This window comes from Emydura macquarii, unplaced genomic scaffold (assembly GCF_026122565.2).
Source record: "Emydura macquarii macquarii isolate MOO-44397 ecotype Brisbane River unplaced genomic scaffold, CSIRO-AGI_Emac_v2 contig_2768, whole genome shotgun sequence".
Lineage (NCBI taxonomy): Eukaryota > Metazoa > Chordata > Testudines > Chelidae > Emydura > Emydura macquarii.
In genome coordinates, this window is record NW_027132905.1 from 8,048,871 (window position 1) to 8,064,931 (window position 16,061).

Consider the following 16,061-nt stretch of genomic DNA (forward strand, 5'->3'; position numbering starts at 1 on the left):
GTCTGCAGTTTCAGACATCGCTGTTGTAATAAACTTACCCTTATATTATCTAATTAACTTTATACAGTCTATTTAGAGCCATTGGCTGCTCTGACTCATGCTAGGGGATGGTTCAGCCTTGGGACTGGAGAAGGTGGACAATTGATTTAGAACTCCCTTTGCCCTCCCTCTCACCACCACCTTAGCTGTGCTGAACATTAGCTTGGTTTAGCTGAGGATCAGAGCCCAGATCCACTAAACTATTTAGGCTCCTAGCTTCTATTGATTTAATCAAACATCAATTCTCTTGTACAACTGGAAAATAAAAAAGTCGACTGTAAAAAAAAAGGATGCTTGAAAGTTATTGGTGTTCATGTATATAATAGTTTTATTGTTTTCAGCAAATTGCTGTCATTCATGTTTTATTTAGACAATAAATACAATAAATAATGTTATTTTCTCCTTTGTCATTTTTTTCCTCCTTTCTGCTTTATCACTTGCTGAAAGGTTGTTTCGACAACTGTTAAAAATTCCTTAATATTCCCTGTGGAATTTGGGTGACAGGGTTCGCTACAGGACAGGAGCTGTGGTAGAAAAAAAAAAGTCAATTAAACAAACAACTAAAAATGAAAAGAAAAAAAAATGCGCCAACCTCAGCATTGTGGTTTAGGTGCTTAGACTCTGAATTAAGATCTTTGTGATAATGAGGGGTGGGGTGAAGTTGCAGATGGGTTCTATCACAATGTATCATTTTAATTCTTTCCCCATCTCCCACAGGCCAGGTCTACACTACAGATCTATATGGGTATAACTACATCACTCAGGGATGTGAAAAATCTATGCTGAGCTAATCCCCCGGTAGACAGTGCTATGTCAAAGGGAGAGCTTCTCCCGTCAACACAGCTACTGCCTCTTGAGGAGGTGGATTAATTACGGTGTAGTAGCATCTTCACTAAATCGCTGCAGTGGTGAAATAGTAGCTGTGCTGTTGTAGCACTGTACATGTAAACAAGCCCTATTTCTGCTGGCAGTTTCAGTTATTTGACCACTTCCTTAACTGATATGTTCTAGCCACTCTTTCTGTCCTACGGATATCTGGAGTTTTAAAAATGTTAAAAAAGTTTTTTAAGTTTTAAAAATTGTATTTATGCAGCTATATTTGCTGTGTGCCTCAGACCAGCATCTGGCTCATGACCACAAATCAAGCTTAAATCTTGAAATCATTTCTTTCCCTCAGTCAATACCCTATGACAACGATTCTTTCTCCTGGACATCCAGGAAAAGCTATTAGAAGTTTAATTATTTTCATGTTAGAACTGTTGGGACTATTGATTTCATCCAGCAGTTTCCAATATCCCTTTTTAATGCTGCACATTGCTTTTGGCTAAACTGCCATTGCTGGCACCTGCGAGACAAAATGGGTTCGATAATATCTTTTATTGGACCAACTTCTGTTGGTGAGAGAGATAAGCTGAGGAGAGCTCTTTTTCAAGTCTGGGAACTGTACACAGAGTGTCACAGCTAAATACAAGGTGGAACCGACTGCTTAGCATAAGCAGTTAACACGTATTTCAAAGGACTATTCAAGGTGAAGTGGCCCATTAACACCCCTCCAGTCATAGAAAAAGGAGGTGGGGGGGAGACAGCTGGGAGTGTTGTTAGTGGGTTACAGATTGTTGCAATAAGCCATAAATCTAGTGTCTCAATTCAGTCCATGATTTTCAGTGTCTAGCAAAGTTATGAATTTAAACTCCCAGGCTCGTCTTTTGAAAGGGTTTTGAAGGTTTCTTTGGAGGATGAGGACTGCCTGAAGAAGATTCCGTGTAAGTTCAAAAGCTGGTCTCTCTCACCAGCAGAAGTTGGTCTAATAAAAGATATTACCTCACCTACTTTGTCGCTCTAATATCCTGAAATTGACAAGGCTACAACAACACTGCATATTGTTACCACCTGTCCTAAACTTCATATTGGAGAGCCCATTGCAGACAGAGGCCTTCCAGCCAGTAGTTGGTTCATGAATCCTGAGTCCCCAAAAAAGGAGAATTGGGGTTAGCCCTTATTTTCCCCTTTGTATACCCTTCATCTAGTTTTAAAAATGCACAGACCTCATTGGGTGCATCTACACAGCTCGTGGCAATGGGCCTCAGAGCCCAGATTGACAGACTCGGGCTCGCACTATGACGCTAAAAATATCTGAGTAGAAATTCAGGCTCAGGCTGGAGCTTGGGCTCCAAAGCCTGGCCAGGAAAGCTGCACTGAACTCTTTTCAGAGCTCTAGTAATACTACTCCTGATCATCCAGGAGTTGGTCACTTCAGCTGTCTAAGTGCAAATCAAAAGCACAGCAAGTTTTTGTTTTTTTTACACATCAAGACTTTAAAAGAGGATTTAAACATCAAATGGCCAAATCAGCATTGAAATATATGCCCAAATTCTGGCAGGCAGCAGCACCAGGGTATCCCCAGAACCACAAAGATTTGTCTTTTTAGGAGCCTGAAAAAGTCTATATAAGGGCATGCATAGAGGTCATTGTTGAGTCAGAAGACATATGCTGTGATATGTGGATCGTCACATGTAGGTATCACTCTAGAACTGTCAAGGAAGGATTGCATAAAAAGCCTTTCTGTGGTTCTAAGAGGAGCCCAAATAGTGACTGCTAATTTTCACACTTCTTTCCCCCAGTTGGTCTTTAAGGTGAGCATCTATGCAAAGGGTTTGCTACCGCCTGGCACAAAGAATTGAGTCAGACACATAACTATAAATTATTTAGGTTAAAAATGTCTTATGCAAAAGAGAGAAAATGATAAAAGAAAAATTTACGTTTGTGCATTGTATGTTCTGCAGCATCTGAAGCGATTGATGAATGTGAATGATCCTCCTCTTCACTCTGTTGTCAACTTTCAGTGTTTCTTTCATTCTTTGAAATCCATCCACAAAGCAAGACAATTCACAACCATTCTGGTAAATGAAGAATATATTATAGAAAACCTAATGCAGGCTAGATTACATTTACTTTAAGATGTGCTCATCGCCAGAAAGGAGAAGTGCTAATTCATAAACACAGCCGAATGTCACAACTGAAGTGATTAAGGATGCATTATATTGCACACTGACTGAAGAACTTTCACTAGTTTTTAAAACAGCAAAGCATCCTATCTTTAATAAGAAAAAAGTGCCATCTTTCACATATGACTTGAATACTTGCAAATTTAAGATATATGCACTGAAAACATAATCCAGGATAAAATTAATTTTCAGCATATCTGTGGCAATTTCAAAGACGCGGCATCGCAGTTTAACCCCCACACCAGAAGTCTTGAGCTCTAATCATTTTGACTCTCTGGCCAGATTTACAAAGATATTTAGGCATCCAAACATTCAGATAAGCACCTGGTGGGATTTTCAAAAGCATCTAAGCAGAGTAGGCACTTAATTCCCATTGAAATTGCAGATACATGCCTGTCTACATCTTAAGGTCTTTGTAAATCTGGCCCATAAAGAACTTTTAACTGATTATGCACCTGGTCCTGCTCCACTGACATTAAAAGAGCTTTTTTTCCCATTTATTTCAGTGAAGGCAAGATCAAGCCTTATATGTTTCACTGTTGCTCATATATTAAGAAACTTCTCCACAAACTTTTAAAAATTAAAAGAAAAGGATTCAAAATGTGCACACTGAACACTTTATGCAGCTGCAGTTTTTAAAGAGAAATGTGGAATATTTACTTACCGATGAAGTGGGAAGACATAAACATGACTGAAAATGAAAAAAAGTAATCATTAAAATTCAGTGTTACCAGCAGAGTAAATATTTTGCATATAAATAGTCATTTAATTTTGTAATAGATTTCCAAGGGAGAGTTGAGCCACTTACATTAGTATGACTACAGTCACAGGTTTCAAAATTAACTTCCTAAAATGATAATGAGCATAAGATTAATTATTACTATGATTTTATAATTTGCAAACAACCATTTTTACACAAAATGCTAAGTAATCGCATCACTTACAAGTAGTTTATGCGTATTCCTAATAATCTCATTGACACTGCAATTCCTTTGTGCTTGCACATACAGCAGCCCACAACAGAAGACTATGTATGACAGCATTCTGGTGTTCAAGTGCAATGTAGTCTGATGGTTGACAGGAGAGCAGGCAAATGCTCGTTTAAATTGAGTCTTGCACAAAATTCCCTCTCTAATGGGGAAAAACCCTGATACAAAACTGATACCAAGTGCCCACTATTTTTCCCTCTAAGTTTGGACTGTATTTTGGAAGAATCAAATATGTAATTGAGTCACCTAATGAAGTGGCTTTTCCTTCATTCTGGGGAAATTCGTGAATGCTCCTCTGAAGTGATTAATTTTTGATGCATTGTTGTGTCAGACCACAGCAGGAAACAAAGGTCGAAAAAAATCTTCCACGAAAGCATTTTTTCCTTCAGATATGGATTTTGCCTCTCATGGTAGTTCAAACTGTGTACCATGAAAGCAAATATACAACCACATTCCCCATTGCAAAGTGTCTGAGGAGACAGTTCAGAGGCACACAGACTGTGTGGCTTTTCCTCTCAGTCAAAGAGAGACCTTTCTGTAAGAGGCAAAAAGGCTGCAGAACAACATGCAGTAAAAATGCCCAAGTCCTTCCAACAGATTCCACAGGTAGAGTTGCATCCACGGTGAACTACAGCTACAAAGCTTGTGAGTGCCTCCTTCGGGCACTAGAAGCTGACTTCAGTTGAATGGGTGTGCAGAATTTTGACATTACAGTCCCTTTTCCACCCTTCACCTGAGTAAGTAGGAAAGGTTAGATACAAACAAAGTGACCAAACAGATATCAGTCTGCAAATCTAGAACAATCACAGAAGTTGTGAATCAGGCTGAATCTAACATGGTCAAGGCTCCTGTGGCATAAAGACCCTTCTTTCTTCAAACTGCACTTATTGGCACTGCGTGAGTTAGCCCACTTCGCTTTTCCTGCATAGGTTTATCGAAATTTTTGAAGTTTTCCCCCCTTCTGTTATGCAACAAGATCTTGAATCCTCCACTGGTCAGTCTGGGTGTACTCTGAGTGGAAACTTTCTGAAGATTGTCTTGAAAAGAAATCATCAGCTTCCCACTTGACAGCTATACTTCTTGATTACAATGGAGACTGTCTCTTGAGGAAACAGCTTTCATGGTAGGAAAAGCAGTGGGTGTGCCTCTCTGTTTTTTAGGACAGTACTTCCCCAAGGCAAAGTTGTTGTTGGCCTGAAGTATAATTTCTTAATAATATTGGTGCTGTGTAACACTGGCAGACTATTACATTTCTTAGAGATGAAAAGGTTTTTCACAGGTTTTCAAGCAATAAAGTTGTCTGGGGGCTTTAGTCTGGATAAGATTCAGAGGGGAATTGCTATGTTGACAAATCCTGGCATGAACCTCTAGTAACAGCTGCTTTTCTATGTTGGGGAAGGCATATCCATTAAAGTTTGGATTTTAATTTTTGCTTACTGGCAGTAAGTAATGGGTTTTATCCTTTCTGATGGACAATTTAGCAGGGTTTGGCTCTCTCTCTTTTAGGGATTGCAATATGGCTGCTATCTTCTGTAGATGAGTATTCAAGTCATAATGTTAGATCTCAATGTCATCAAGGTATGTAGCATATATTGATTGAGGCTGAAGGATTCAATCCAGCAGCAGGGGAAATTTGGGTGCTCCCTGTAAGCCAACCAGCATTGTTTAGAAGAGGAACTACTCCCAGGTGGAGAAAGCCTTCTCTCCAGGTCAATGGGAGTCTGCCAATACCCTTCTATGAGATCTAGCATAGTGCTATAATTAATTTTGCCCCAGCTACCTAAAAATTCATCGTCACAGAACAGAGCATATAAACCAAATGTGTACCCAGGAAATAGAAGCAGGATCTTTCTGTCCATGGAATTCTGTAATTACATCCATGCCTGAATGGCACAAAGTCACAAACAAATCTGTTAAAAACCTCAATATTTACTCTCGGTCAATGGGACTGTCAATGGGTTCCCACCTCCAGTCCTGGCTGGTAAACCCTCCTGTCGATTAAACAGCACATGCACACACACACTCTACCAGAGCACCCACACCAAGTATCTTTATTATTCTGTCTTGCCTTAAGCTCTAGCTACAACATAGCAACCAATGGAAAGTGCTTCCTTCCACCTGCACCCTGGCTCAGCCTTTTATACTGCTTGTTTTCTCCTCTGACCTAATTACCTCATTAGACTCACTACAGGTGCAAGTGTTCTCCACTAATCTTTCAAGTCCAATCAGACTACCTGACTTTCTCCTACTCTAACTACCCATTGGCCTCTTCTAAGAACCCAGGGTACTGGCTCCCAAAAGCGGCTCTATTTATAGCTGCTAACAGCACCTACTCACAGTTTCCCCCCCCCTTCATGCATTTTCTAAGGGCCCCCTTTCCACTGGGGCTCAGTTTTCTCACTGGCCATGTTCTGGCTTCCTTATGGGGGTGGCAAGCCCTCATCACTTTCATATGATGATTGTGGATCATCTGTGAGGGGCTTCCATTCTGAATGGTCTCTGTTCTTCCTTAGATGCTAAGCCCTCAGGTAGCTCTCACTTCTCTGGGCCTCTAACTCGGGTACAGTGGGCTTGCATTCCACTCTTTCTCCAGGTTGTCCTTGTACAAGATGACCCTTGCTCCTTCATTCCCTTCTCCAGAGTCTCCTCCACCCTGGTAGTCTCCATCTGGGCTCTGCTCTATCAGCCTGTTAGTATCTGTCTAAGGTTTACTCTCTCTCCAGCTTTTCCTCTCCTCTGGCATTTCCTACCTGGGCCCCACTTTCTTGGCCTGTTAGCATCTGTCAGCTGTTTACTTGTACCTCAGCTTTTGGTCCTTTTGTCCCTAGCCCCCCTTTCTCCTGCCATCGATTGAGGTTTCTTCCACATAGCCTCCCTTCACCTACTTAAAGGGAATGGGTTCCAACCAGTCCCTAAAAGCATGGGATAAGGCAAAGTTTTCACAACTCCAACACTTTTTCACCTGAACCTCCAATGTGCCACTAATGAGACTAAGTTTTTTTCTTCCCATGTATGCACTCGATGCCGAGAGTTTCTCCTGCCCATAACTACTGCTGTTTAACCAACCTGCTGGGCAGGAGCGAGCAGGCGGATGCTGAATCAATTACCCCTTTCTCTGTTCTTCAGTGCACCCTAATAGGAATTGTTTTTACTCTCTTTGAGAATCCCATCACTCAATCCAGCTGCGATATTCCCCCAATCCACATTCCATGTATGGGCAGTCCCACTTAATATGGCCTCCCCCCCACAGTGGTAGCAGGTTATAACCTGGCTGGTTGAAGTGGTCTTCTTAAATTCCTGTTTTGCACTCACGAGTCTTACTGCATTTGGGACCTGGCTTTTTTCCCCCCTTTGTCTGCTCAGGTTGAATGAACTGCTTTCTTTGGAAAATCAGCCTCTATCCACTCCTTGGCCAATTTTATGGCTGCCTCTAGCCAGGGCCGCTTTAAGACCTTCGTAGGCCCTAGGCACACTTGCCTTCATAGGCCCCCCGACCAAAATAACTAATTTGATTTTAAGCTATTGATAAATAGATTTTTAAAGAAAAATAAAAAATTATATATAAAATTTTTTTTTGTAGGCCCTGAAAGTTTCGTAGGCCGTAGGCACTGTGCCTATTGTGCCTAATGGATAACATGGCCCTGCCTCTAACATCTGGTTGATGTCTCCTCACCAGACCTTAGTGTTACCCCAGAGGCTCCACATAAACTGTTCTAAGATCATGGCATCCGCGACTGCTTCCACCTTCTGCCCCCTTCACCACAGGGACCAGGGCTGAATCTGTATCGGTGCTGGGTGTATTGGCCAAACTTTAGTCCCAGAACATTTGGCAAACCCTAACGAAAGGACACATTCTGCACCTCTGTTGTGGAGTCCAAAGCAAAACCTGAATCATAAGTGAGAATGAAAGGAAATGACCCTCAACATTGTTGTTCAGGGATACTCCAGCAGTAAAATGTTCTGAAATGTTTTGCTCACAATGAGGTCAACGGGTGTCTCTGGGTGCACAGCCAATGTGAAACCAACCAAGTTCAGTGCTTTGTAAAAAGCTGTGGGGTGGGGAAAATCGCCTGTTTTGCCCAGTGCGTTTTGAGAATTTCTCCATTTATTTGCATAAGTGACAATGTAGTCATCACTTCGGAAACTGCATCACACTGGAGGAATGCATAGAGGATAAAAGATACTTTCTCTTTTCAAGAGCAACTTTATCCACGTGCTCTGTAGCATTCAGTCACTATGACAGCCAGAGGTGGAAGGATGAGGGTTAATCAGGAGGAAAGCTTTAGAAATATACGGTGTGCTGGGAAAGATGGTTTAAAAATATTCATAAAGTTATTACTTAGATTAGATTTTATTCGTAGCGTCCAACCCTCTGGGGGTCAGAAGGAGTGGCTCTGTAATGAGACTAGGGCTGAGTAAAAAGAGAAAGATAAAAGAGCATTTTGGAAAGTCTCCAATATTTCAGACAATATTTCTGGTTTGCATTTTCTTTGTCCTCCTATGAGAATGGGAGAGAAGTATGGAGAATGAGCATTGGGGGTGAGAGAGAAAGAAAAATACACCTCACCTTGAAACTGCACTTGTTGGCAATGCTAGGGCTATTGCTACATCTTTTGGCTCTTTCCCCCCCTTCTGTTACTTCATGAGATCCTTTCCATGTCTGATTCTCAGATAAATCTGGAGCAACTACGATTAATTTACAGCTGAATCAGGTTGCTTATATCCACCACCAATCAAGTTGGCACAGATGAGACATTCTGTTTGTTGTTAAAATAACTGAGCAACAGTGTACTGAATGCTTAAGGCACTGGCACAAGTAGCAGCTCTGGTTATATTTCATCTCTTTGATTTCAGGATTTGAACTTTGGTTGAACCAACAGACTGAAGTCAATGGAAGTCTTCCCGTAGACGTCAATCAGTCTTTGGATCAGGCCCTAATTTATTAGGGCTTGTTTACACTGTTCCTTAGTCCGCACCAGTCGAAGTGTAAATTCTAATATGCGCTAGCATATCAAACATTAACTGGCCCATGAGGACCCCGCTGGCATGAACTAGAAGTTCCCCCAGTGTACGTTACCATAGTCCCATTTCAAACAGTACTACGTTAACTTGCATTAGGGAACTTTTAGTGCATGCCTGCAGGTTCCACATTGGCTACTTAGTGCATGAGAAGCTGGTGTGTACTGGAATTTACACTCCCCTGGTGCAGACTAAGGCACTGTGTAGACAATCCCTTACTCATTATTATTATTATTACTAGTAGTATTGTAGTGCCTAGGAGCCCTAGTCATGGATCAGGACCGCACTGTGCTAGGTGCTGTACAGACCCAGAACAAAAAGACAGTCTCTGCTCCAAAGAGCTTACAATCTGTTATTAAATATTCTTATCCATTTTATTAGAAAATCCTTATGCCTCTCTCGTTAGAATAAATCACATCTAAGTAAATGATTCACAGAATATATTCTTTTCAATGAACTTCTTAAACTTGGACTGATTCTGACCGTGCTTGCACTATGTAATGGTAACTTCACTGCATAGGAGAATTGCGCTGAAGTGTTATCGTACATACACTCGGTTTGATTCTTATCCCCTTAAAAACCAATGATGCTGATCTTTCTTTCAGCCTTGTTAAATTAATGGAGTTATTCCACATTTATACTGATGTGAAAAAATATCAGACTCAGTTCTAATGTGTTTAGAATAAAACTCCCATATAATTATTTTCTCCGTTGTTCCCAGGTTCTTTTTCTGTCACAGCAAAAGGCTAAACCTTTGAAGTCATGCTTGGAATATCTTCCTGTAATGCTTGGAAATCCTTAGCTTTCATATTCATCCAAAAATAAAAAAGTAGGGAGATTAGTGAATCAAATAGGTTAGAAGTAATGTAGTATTAGCCCTTTTGGATACCATCTCTTCATCTATTTCATTCCCTTGGCCTTTCTTTAAATTAAACATGCCAAAATATAATGAGGTATTGCAAATTTTTGGACTTCAACCCAAAATAGGAAAATGAATTCAAGGTAAAGTCAGCATCAAAGGCTGCTGTGCTCATTCGGCCATCTACCTGTCACATTGCACCACTGTTTCCAGGATACTCCAAAATACAGAAGTAGCAGCAACATTTTGTTACTTTTGTTTAGACAATGCCATTTCTGGCAAAATCCATCATTAGCTCACAGCATGCAATCATTCAGTGATGGACAGGTTACAGACCCAGATTCAATTTAGAGCATGAGACTGGGATTTTTCAAAAGAACCCAAGGGAGTTAGGCATGCAAATCCTATTGAAATTCAGTGGGACCTGGGCACCTAACTCCCTTCGGCATCTTTGAAAATTCCAACTGAAATTTCTTTGATGGTCTGGCTTTATATATCAACCCTAATTATGACTATGCACAATAATATATGAACGTGCACCACCATTAATATTAATGAGAATTGTATGCCCCACATATCATAGGAAGTGAGCTTCCCAAATCAGTCTTTTAGGCTTTGGACTGTAGATAAGCCTCTGAATTTTTGAGTGCTTATCGTTGGAGATCACCCATCACCAGGCTTCTAAGAATATTCTTAGAATTCTTTCCCTATACAGTAGAAATATTCCCTACAGATGGAAACCACCAAAATGACATACTGCCTTATTTTAAGTATCAAGAAAGTTTACGATATACGCTTATCAAGATGTTGCAGAGAGCATGCACTTTGCTAACCACAAATGGGACATGATAGTGTTGAATACTTTACTTTTTCCGCAGATAAAGCTGCTTTGAACTTTTTTTCATTTAACTGACGCCAACCCATGTGCCACCACTTCGCTGCTGCTGTAGGAATAAAGGCAAAGAGCTACACAATGATTTCTTCACCAAAATGTGAGTCATACAGAACTAATGCTGAGATTGGCTGTGACACAAAAGGACAAAAGCATGATGAGTCCAAGTGAAATTCCCACTCTGCCTGTATTGCTAGACAATGAAGTGATAGTTAACTATGAAGACCATCTTCCAGCTCTCCAGTTCTAATCAATCATGTCATGGTCACTAGAGAGGGTCTTAGAATTGAAATAGTCTCTGTGGGTTTGGAGCCCCAGAAGCCAATTACTATAGGCTTGAGCTTCAAATCTTTAGATATTATGACTAAATAAATAACCATAGTACCGAATTGGTCAGAAAAAAGGGTGTGTGTTTTTCTGCAGAAAATTTTGACAAAAATGAAAAAAATAGTTTTCATAGAAGTTTCCAGGGGAAACTTTTGCCTTCTCATTGAAAAACTAACCTTCCCCAAACGTCTGGGATCTGACAAAACTAAAAAATTTTCAAGGAAAACAGATATTTTCTCTGAAAAATGTCATTTAGTCAAAAACCCAATTTTCCACCCAAAAAGCTCCTATGGAATTTTTTTTTTAACCAGTCCTTCACAGCACAATTCCTGTTCTGTCTCTCCCTGGGGCACATGGGTAAAAAACACCATGGATGCCTTGCTGGGAGGCACAGAAAGGAACAGTGCCACCTCACGGCATCATTTCCCCTTCCTCTGCAGAAGCCTCTTCACTGGGTCAGGGATCCATGCATTGGGAGGAAGTGGCCTATGGGTGAGTATGCATCATTCTCCACCAACTGCACAGAGAATCCACGTACAAGTCAATACTCAGTCTTAATTTCTGTGCAGAACTTCTCTTTGTAGGGTGACCAGATAGCAAGTGTAAAAAATCGGGACGGGAGTGGGGGGCAATAGGCGCCTATATAAGAAAAAACTCTGAATATTAGGACTATCTCTATAAAGTCAGGACATCTGGTCACCCTGCGCTATAGCGAAGACATCATCCTGGGAGCAACAGCAGGGATGAGTCCCTTAGGGAATCCCTATATTTGGAGGGGTGGGAGGGAGGAGGAAGAGAAGCAAATTGTTTTCTTTGGGAACAAACTGATGAGGATACCATGGCATTTCCAGTTCCCTATGCAGGAAATTCCAAAAATACATTCAGATCTATGTCATCCAAGTCTCACTTAACAAGACAGTGGAGGCTAGTGAAATGACAGAGACTCTCTGGTCTAGCAAGATTGCAGGTGTTCCATTCTGCCCATACAGCAGTCACAGGTCCAATAACACTTGAGGCATTTCAAAGTATGAAGCCCTTGGAGCAATCAGCCACCTGTGCTGAGTGTTTTGTTGCAAGAGTATCTCACTCCCAATAGCCTCCAGAAGCAGAGGAAAGCAGGGGTCACCAAACCTCACATTTTTCTTATCTTTTAAGGTTTTTCTTATATCACTTTCACTGCCAGCATCCTCTGTCACAGGAAGGAGTCCTGTGGTGGTGGAACCTGCTGTTTTCATGTCTGAACTTAGAGCCCAGATCACGCTAGTGATTAAACAGGAGTAAACAGCTTTCATCTAGGAAATCATATTCATCTGCCCCATCTCTTACATTAAACTAGGCCCCTGTCATTGGAAATCTCCAAAATCAGGAAGTTATGGTCCAGCTAGATGTCCATGCATGGCCTTTTTCTCTATAACTCCAAAGCCTATGTATATTATCTCTAGGAACTTGATGAGCTGCACTAGACCCTTAATACCCCACCTATACTGCAACATTTTGTTTTGTTTTTTGGCTTAAAGAGTAAATTACATGTAAAAACCATTGAGTTCCTATTAACAATGCTGTAGAATATGTGGATCTTAATAGGTCTTTTGCTTCTCTAACTTCTGATTCTAGAGCTTTGTTTATGAAGACTTATTTTGAAATTGCAATAATTGATAAATTTTTCTCTAAGGCAGCTTGGATCCAGCATCCAATGGCAAAACTCCCATTGACTCAAAGTGTACATATGACACATTTATTTAGTGTGTATTCTAAGGGTGAAGGAGGGAGAGGAGGGCGGGTGTGTGCATGTGTGTGTGTCATCCTGTATAATGTTAACAATTACATTTTCTTCCCACTTCTTACTCTGGAGTTCACTATTTCTTCCTGCAATGTGCTTTTATTTTTCCTTTTTGTTCACAGAAAGTAATTTGATGTTCTTAGCTCAGATCAGTGATATCTTAGAGGTGATAAATCTCTAGCAAAACAGAGTGCTGTTTACTATGAAGCAACATGCCTGGATATTCAAAGAAATTGGGGAGATAACATTTCACTTACATATTCATTTCCGACAGATTGCTTTTAAACCACTGATTATAATCTAAACATGATGTAGTGGGAAAGAAGATAAAATATGAGAGCCATGGTAAATACATTTCATCACTGGGAATTCAATGATGCTTTGTTGAACAATATTGGTTTATGTGGTGGCTCTGAAGATGCTAGAGATAAGAATGTAAAGGGGCCCATATTATATTGTCCATTGCTGAAGATGTGTTTCATTTTTATTATATAATTTGAAGCCAATGGGCCAGATTTTGGTCTATACTGTTGTGTTTTTATACTGTTCTCTTGGAACAAAAGGGCCATCAAGCTGACCTACATGAACAGATGGGGATTCTTCATATATGGAAGAATCTTTGGCTGGTGCAGAGCCATCATAGCTCTGATTTTAACAGGATCTATAAAAACCACTAGGAGACAAATTCAAAGGTGATATGTAAGAAGGGAGTAAGTTACACATTGGTAAATGGGTAGGAGTCAAAGTGAATTTCCATAAGTGAGTCAAAGTGAATTTTAGTAAGGGAATCTCAAAGAGTCTGAGCTGACATATACAGGATGACTCTAAGAAAATGCAAGTTACACTACATTAGATTGTGTCTAAACTCCCCTTGGAATTGGCCCAGGGCTTGGGCTTTCCCTATTGGCTCTGCAGCAGTAGTTATCCCAAAAACACTGTCCTCAGGCCAGTCTGGAGTACTGCTTTACTGGTCATGTGATGCACTTGGTAACAGAAAGAGATGTAGGCACAGTGGACAAGATGTCCTATTGGCTGACAAACAGGACAGTCCAGGACCCCAACAACTCATCAGGCATGGATTACTTTATGAGACTGTCTCAGAGGACTTTGGTTTAACAAAAGTTCAAGTCTATTCCTTAGACCGATTTTTTACTCCAAGTCCTGAGTGATGACCAGAGGTAAACTTTGGGGCCTAGTCTCCACTTCGGTCAATGTCATATCAGGGAATAGTATCAGTGACTTCACTGGAAAAGGAATCAAGTCTAGTTACCTCATGGGAGAGCAAGGAGGGGCTGGGAGTTCATGAACCTCCTCATGCTGTTGCACCCCTGCTCAACAGCTGGGCCCTGTTCCCCATGCATGCCAACGAACTCCTTAAGGCATAATTTGTCCCAGCCTCCAGTAACATTTTAAAAGACTGAGTCTTTAAATTAAATTTCCAGGTCATTAGAAAGCAATTTGGCCCTGCTACTAGCATCTGTGGGAGATCAGGCCTTTGGCTCAAAAACACACTAAAGCAAAGGATTTTTTCTTCTTTTAAACAGTGGGAAAAAACAGCAGCCTATGAAATAAGCACCTCGAAGCCACCGCACAAGGATTTCAAAAAGATCTTAGTGTGAATGCTTATCTGCAAGTACAGTGTTATAACAACCCAACGCTGAGCCCACAGCATGACTTGCAGCCGGAAAAGCCTGACACGGACAGAAAAACAAGTGCCTGGGAGATGTTATCGTCCTGAGAAATTTCTAGTCCTAATGTCACATACTGTAGCTTGACCCAATTAAAAAATGAGAAAATTTTCATCGTATTTTTTTTCTCAGCATCAAACAACGATAATAGCACTAGTAATATCTTAACCATTTAAAAAATCAACTCATGACACGTTTTCAGCCCTTCATTCTTTATAACTTTGAAGGCAGGGTTCAAACATTCTCAGCCAGTCTCCATAGACTTGAAGGCCAGTTGGTACCATTATGATTATCTTGTCTGATCTCCATAACTAGGCCATAGAACTTCACTCCCTAATTTCTGAATCAAGCCCATCACAGAACCGATGCATTGGCTGAGAGTCAAAACCAGTCCTCCTTCATGCCAGGCAAGAATTCTGTCACTGAACCACCAATGCTGCTAAAAGTCTAAGCTGCAAATCCGTGTGCAAGTGTCACGAAGCAACCCTGCGGTGTTTTGCCTCGTTTGTGGTTTTGTTACAAAGCTTAAACTGAGGCTAAAGCTCATCAAAAGATTTGTCCAATGCCTGCAAACTGCTCTGCCAAGCTGAGTCACGTTTTGATCAGACTGTTATCTGCAAGCCTGGTCAGCATTTTGCACGATGCCAGGCAGAGTTCTGAGTGTAGAAAGCTGGAACAGGTGTTCTCAAACAACTGATACCATCATGTTTTGTAATTTGCTTACACAGGTTATGGCGCCATCATGTGGTCAATGCTTTCACCCGTTTCATATTTTACTCCCCCCTTCCCTCCCTTTCCCTTCTCTTTTCTGTTTTCTCATTCAACTTTCTCTCCCCCTCCTTCTGTGACACTAAGGTACGATGCTACTGTCTTTGAGGCCCATTTCTGCAGGCTTCTATTTAATGTGAGTTTGCCTGAGTAAGCACTGCAGGACCGATCTCAGACTGGCTTGTATTGCTTCAAACAGAAAACAATCAAAATAACTATGAGAAACCCATGCTGCTCCCAATGTTGTATATGCAAGGAGCACTGGAAAGAATAAAGCACAAGAACATAGAATTTCTAATACACATTGCTTAGCACTTTTTAAACTGTTGTAATACGAGGAAATTCTATAGTGAAATTCTGTTCCCAAATCCCTCACGCTCTCCAATCCAGCAAAGCACCTAAACATTTGCTTAATTTTGTTTTAAATGTTTTGAGTCCTTACCCTACAATATTCCCAACATTAAAAATGCTAAGCAATCTCAGTAGACCTGTGTCCTAGCCCAAAGTACCTGAGTTTGGGTTTTTAAAAATTACACACTAAAAGGCCTAAAGCCTTAACATCCCATCTGTCCTGTATAGGAGATTTCCCATCATGCATTAAAAGGTCCGCCTCATTCACTGTTTTCCAGGAGCACAGCTGGCTGCAGCAGCCTACCTTTTATAAACATGTATGACCTATTTCTGCCCGCTCATGC

The 16,061-nt window shown here is 40.8% G+C and overlaps 1 protein-coding gene across 3 annotated transcripts; it reads right to left on the reverse strand.

Annotated features, from left to right (window-relative positions):
• Positions 1-347: 347 nt before the first annotated feature.
• Positions 348-6,114, reverse strand: IL9 (interleukin 9). Of its 3 annotated transcripts, none has more exons than XR_010923311.1 (5): positions 5,967-6,114; positions 3,853-3,891; positions 3,709-3,735; positions 2,799-2,936; positions 348-563 (listed from the first exon to the last, which is right to left on the reverse strand). XR_010923311.1 is itself a non-coding variant. In XM_067566474.1 (5 exons), exons 1-5 carry the CDS (start codon positions 6,042-6,044, stop codon positions 447-449), a joined length of 366 nt encoding a protein of 121 aa, XP_067422575.1. In that variant the 5' UTR covers positions 6,045-6,059; the 3' UTR covers positions 348-446. The 3 variants fall into 3 exon arrangements, 2 of the variants coding, with proteins under 2 accessions (XP_067422575.1, XP_067422574.1); XM_067566474.1 differs by having other exon boundaries at positions 6,000-6,059; XM_067566473.1 differs by lacking the exon at positions 5,967-6,114 and adding an exon at positions 3,989-4,230.
• Positions 6,115-16,061: the final 9,947 nt, after the last annotated feature.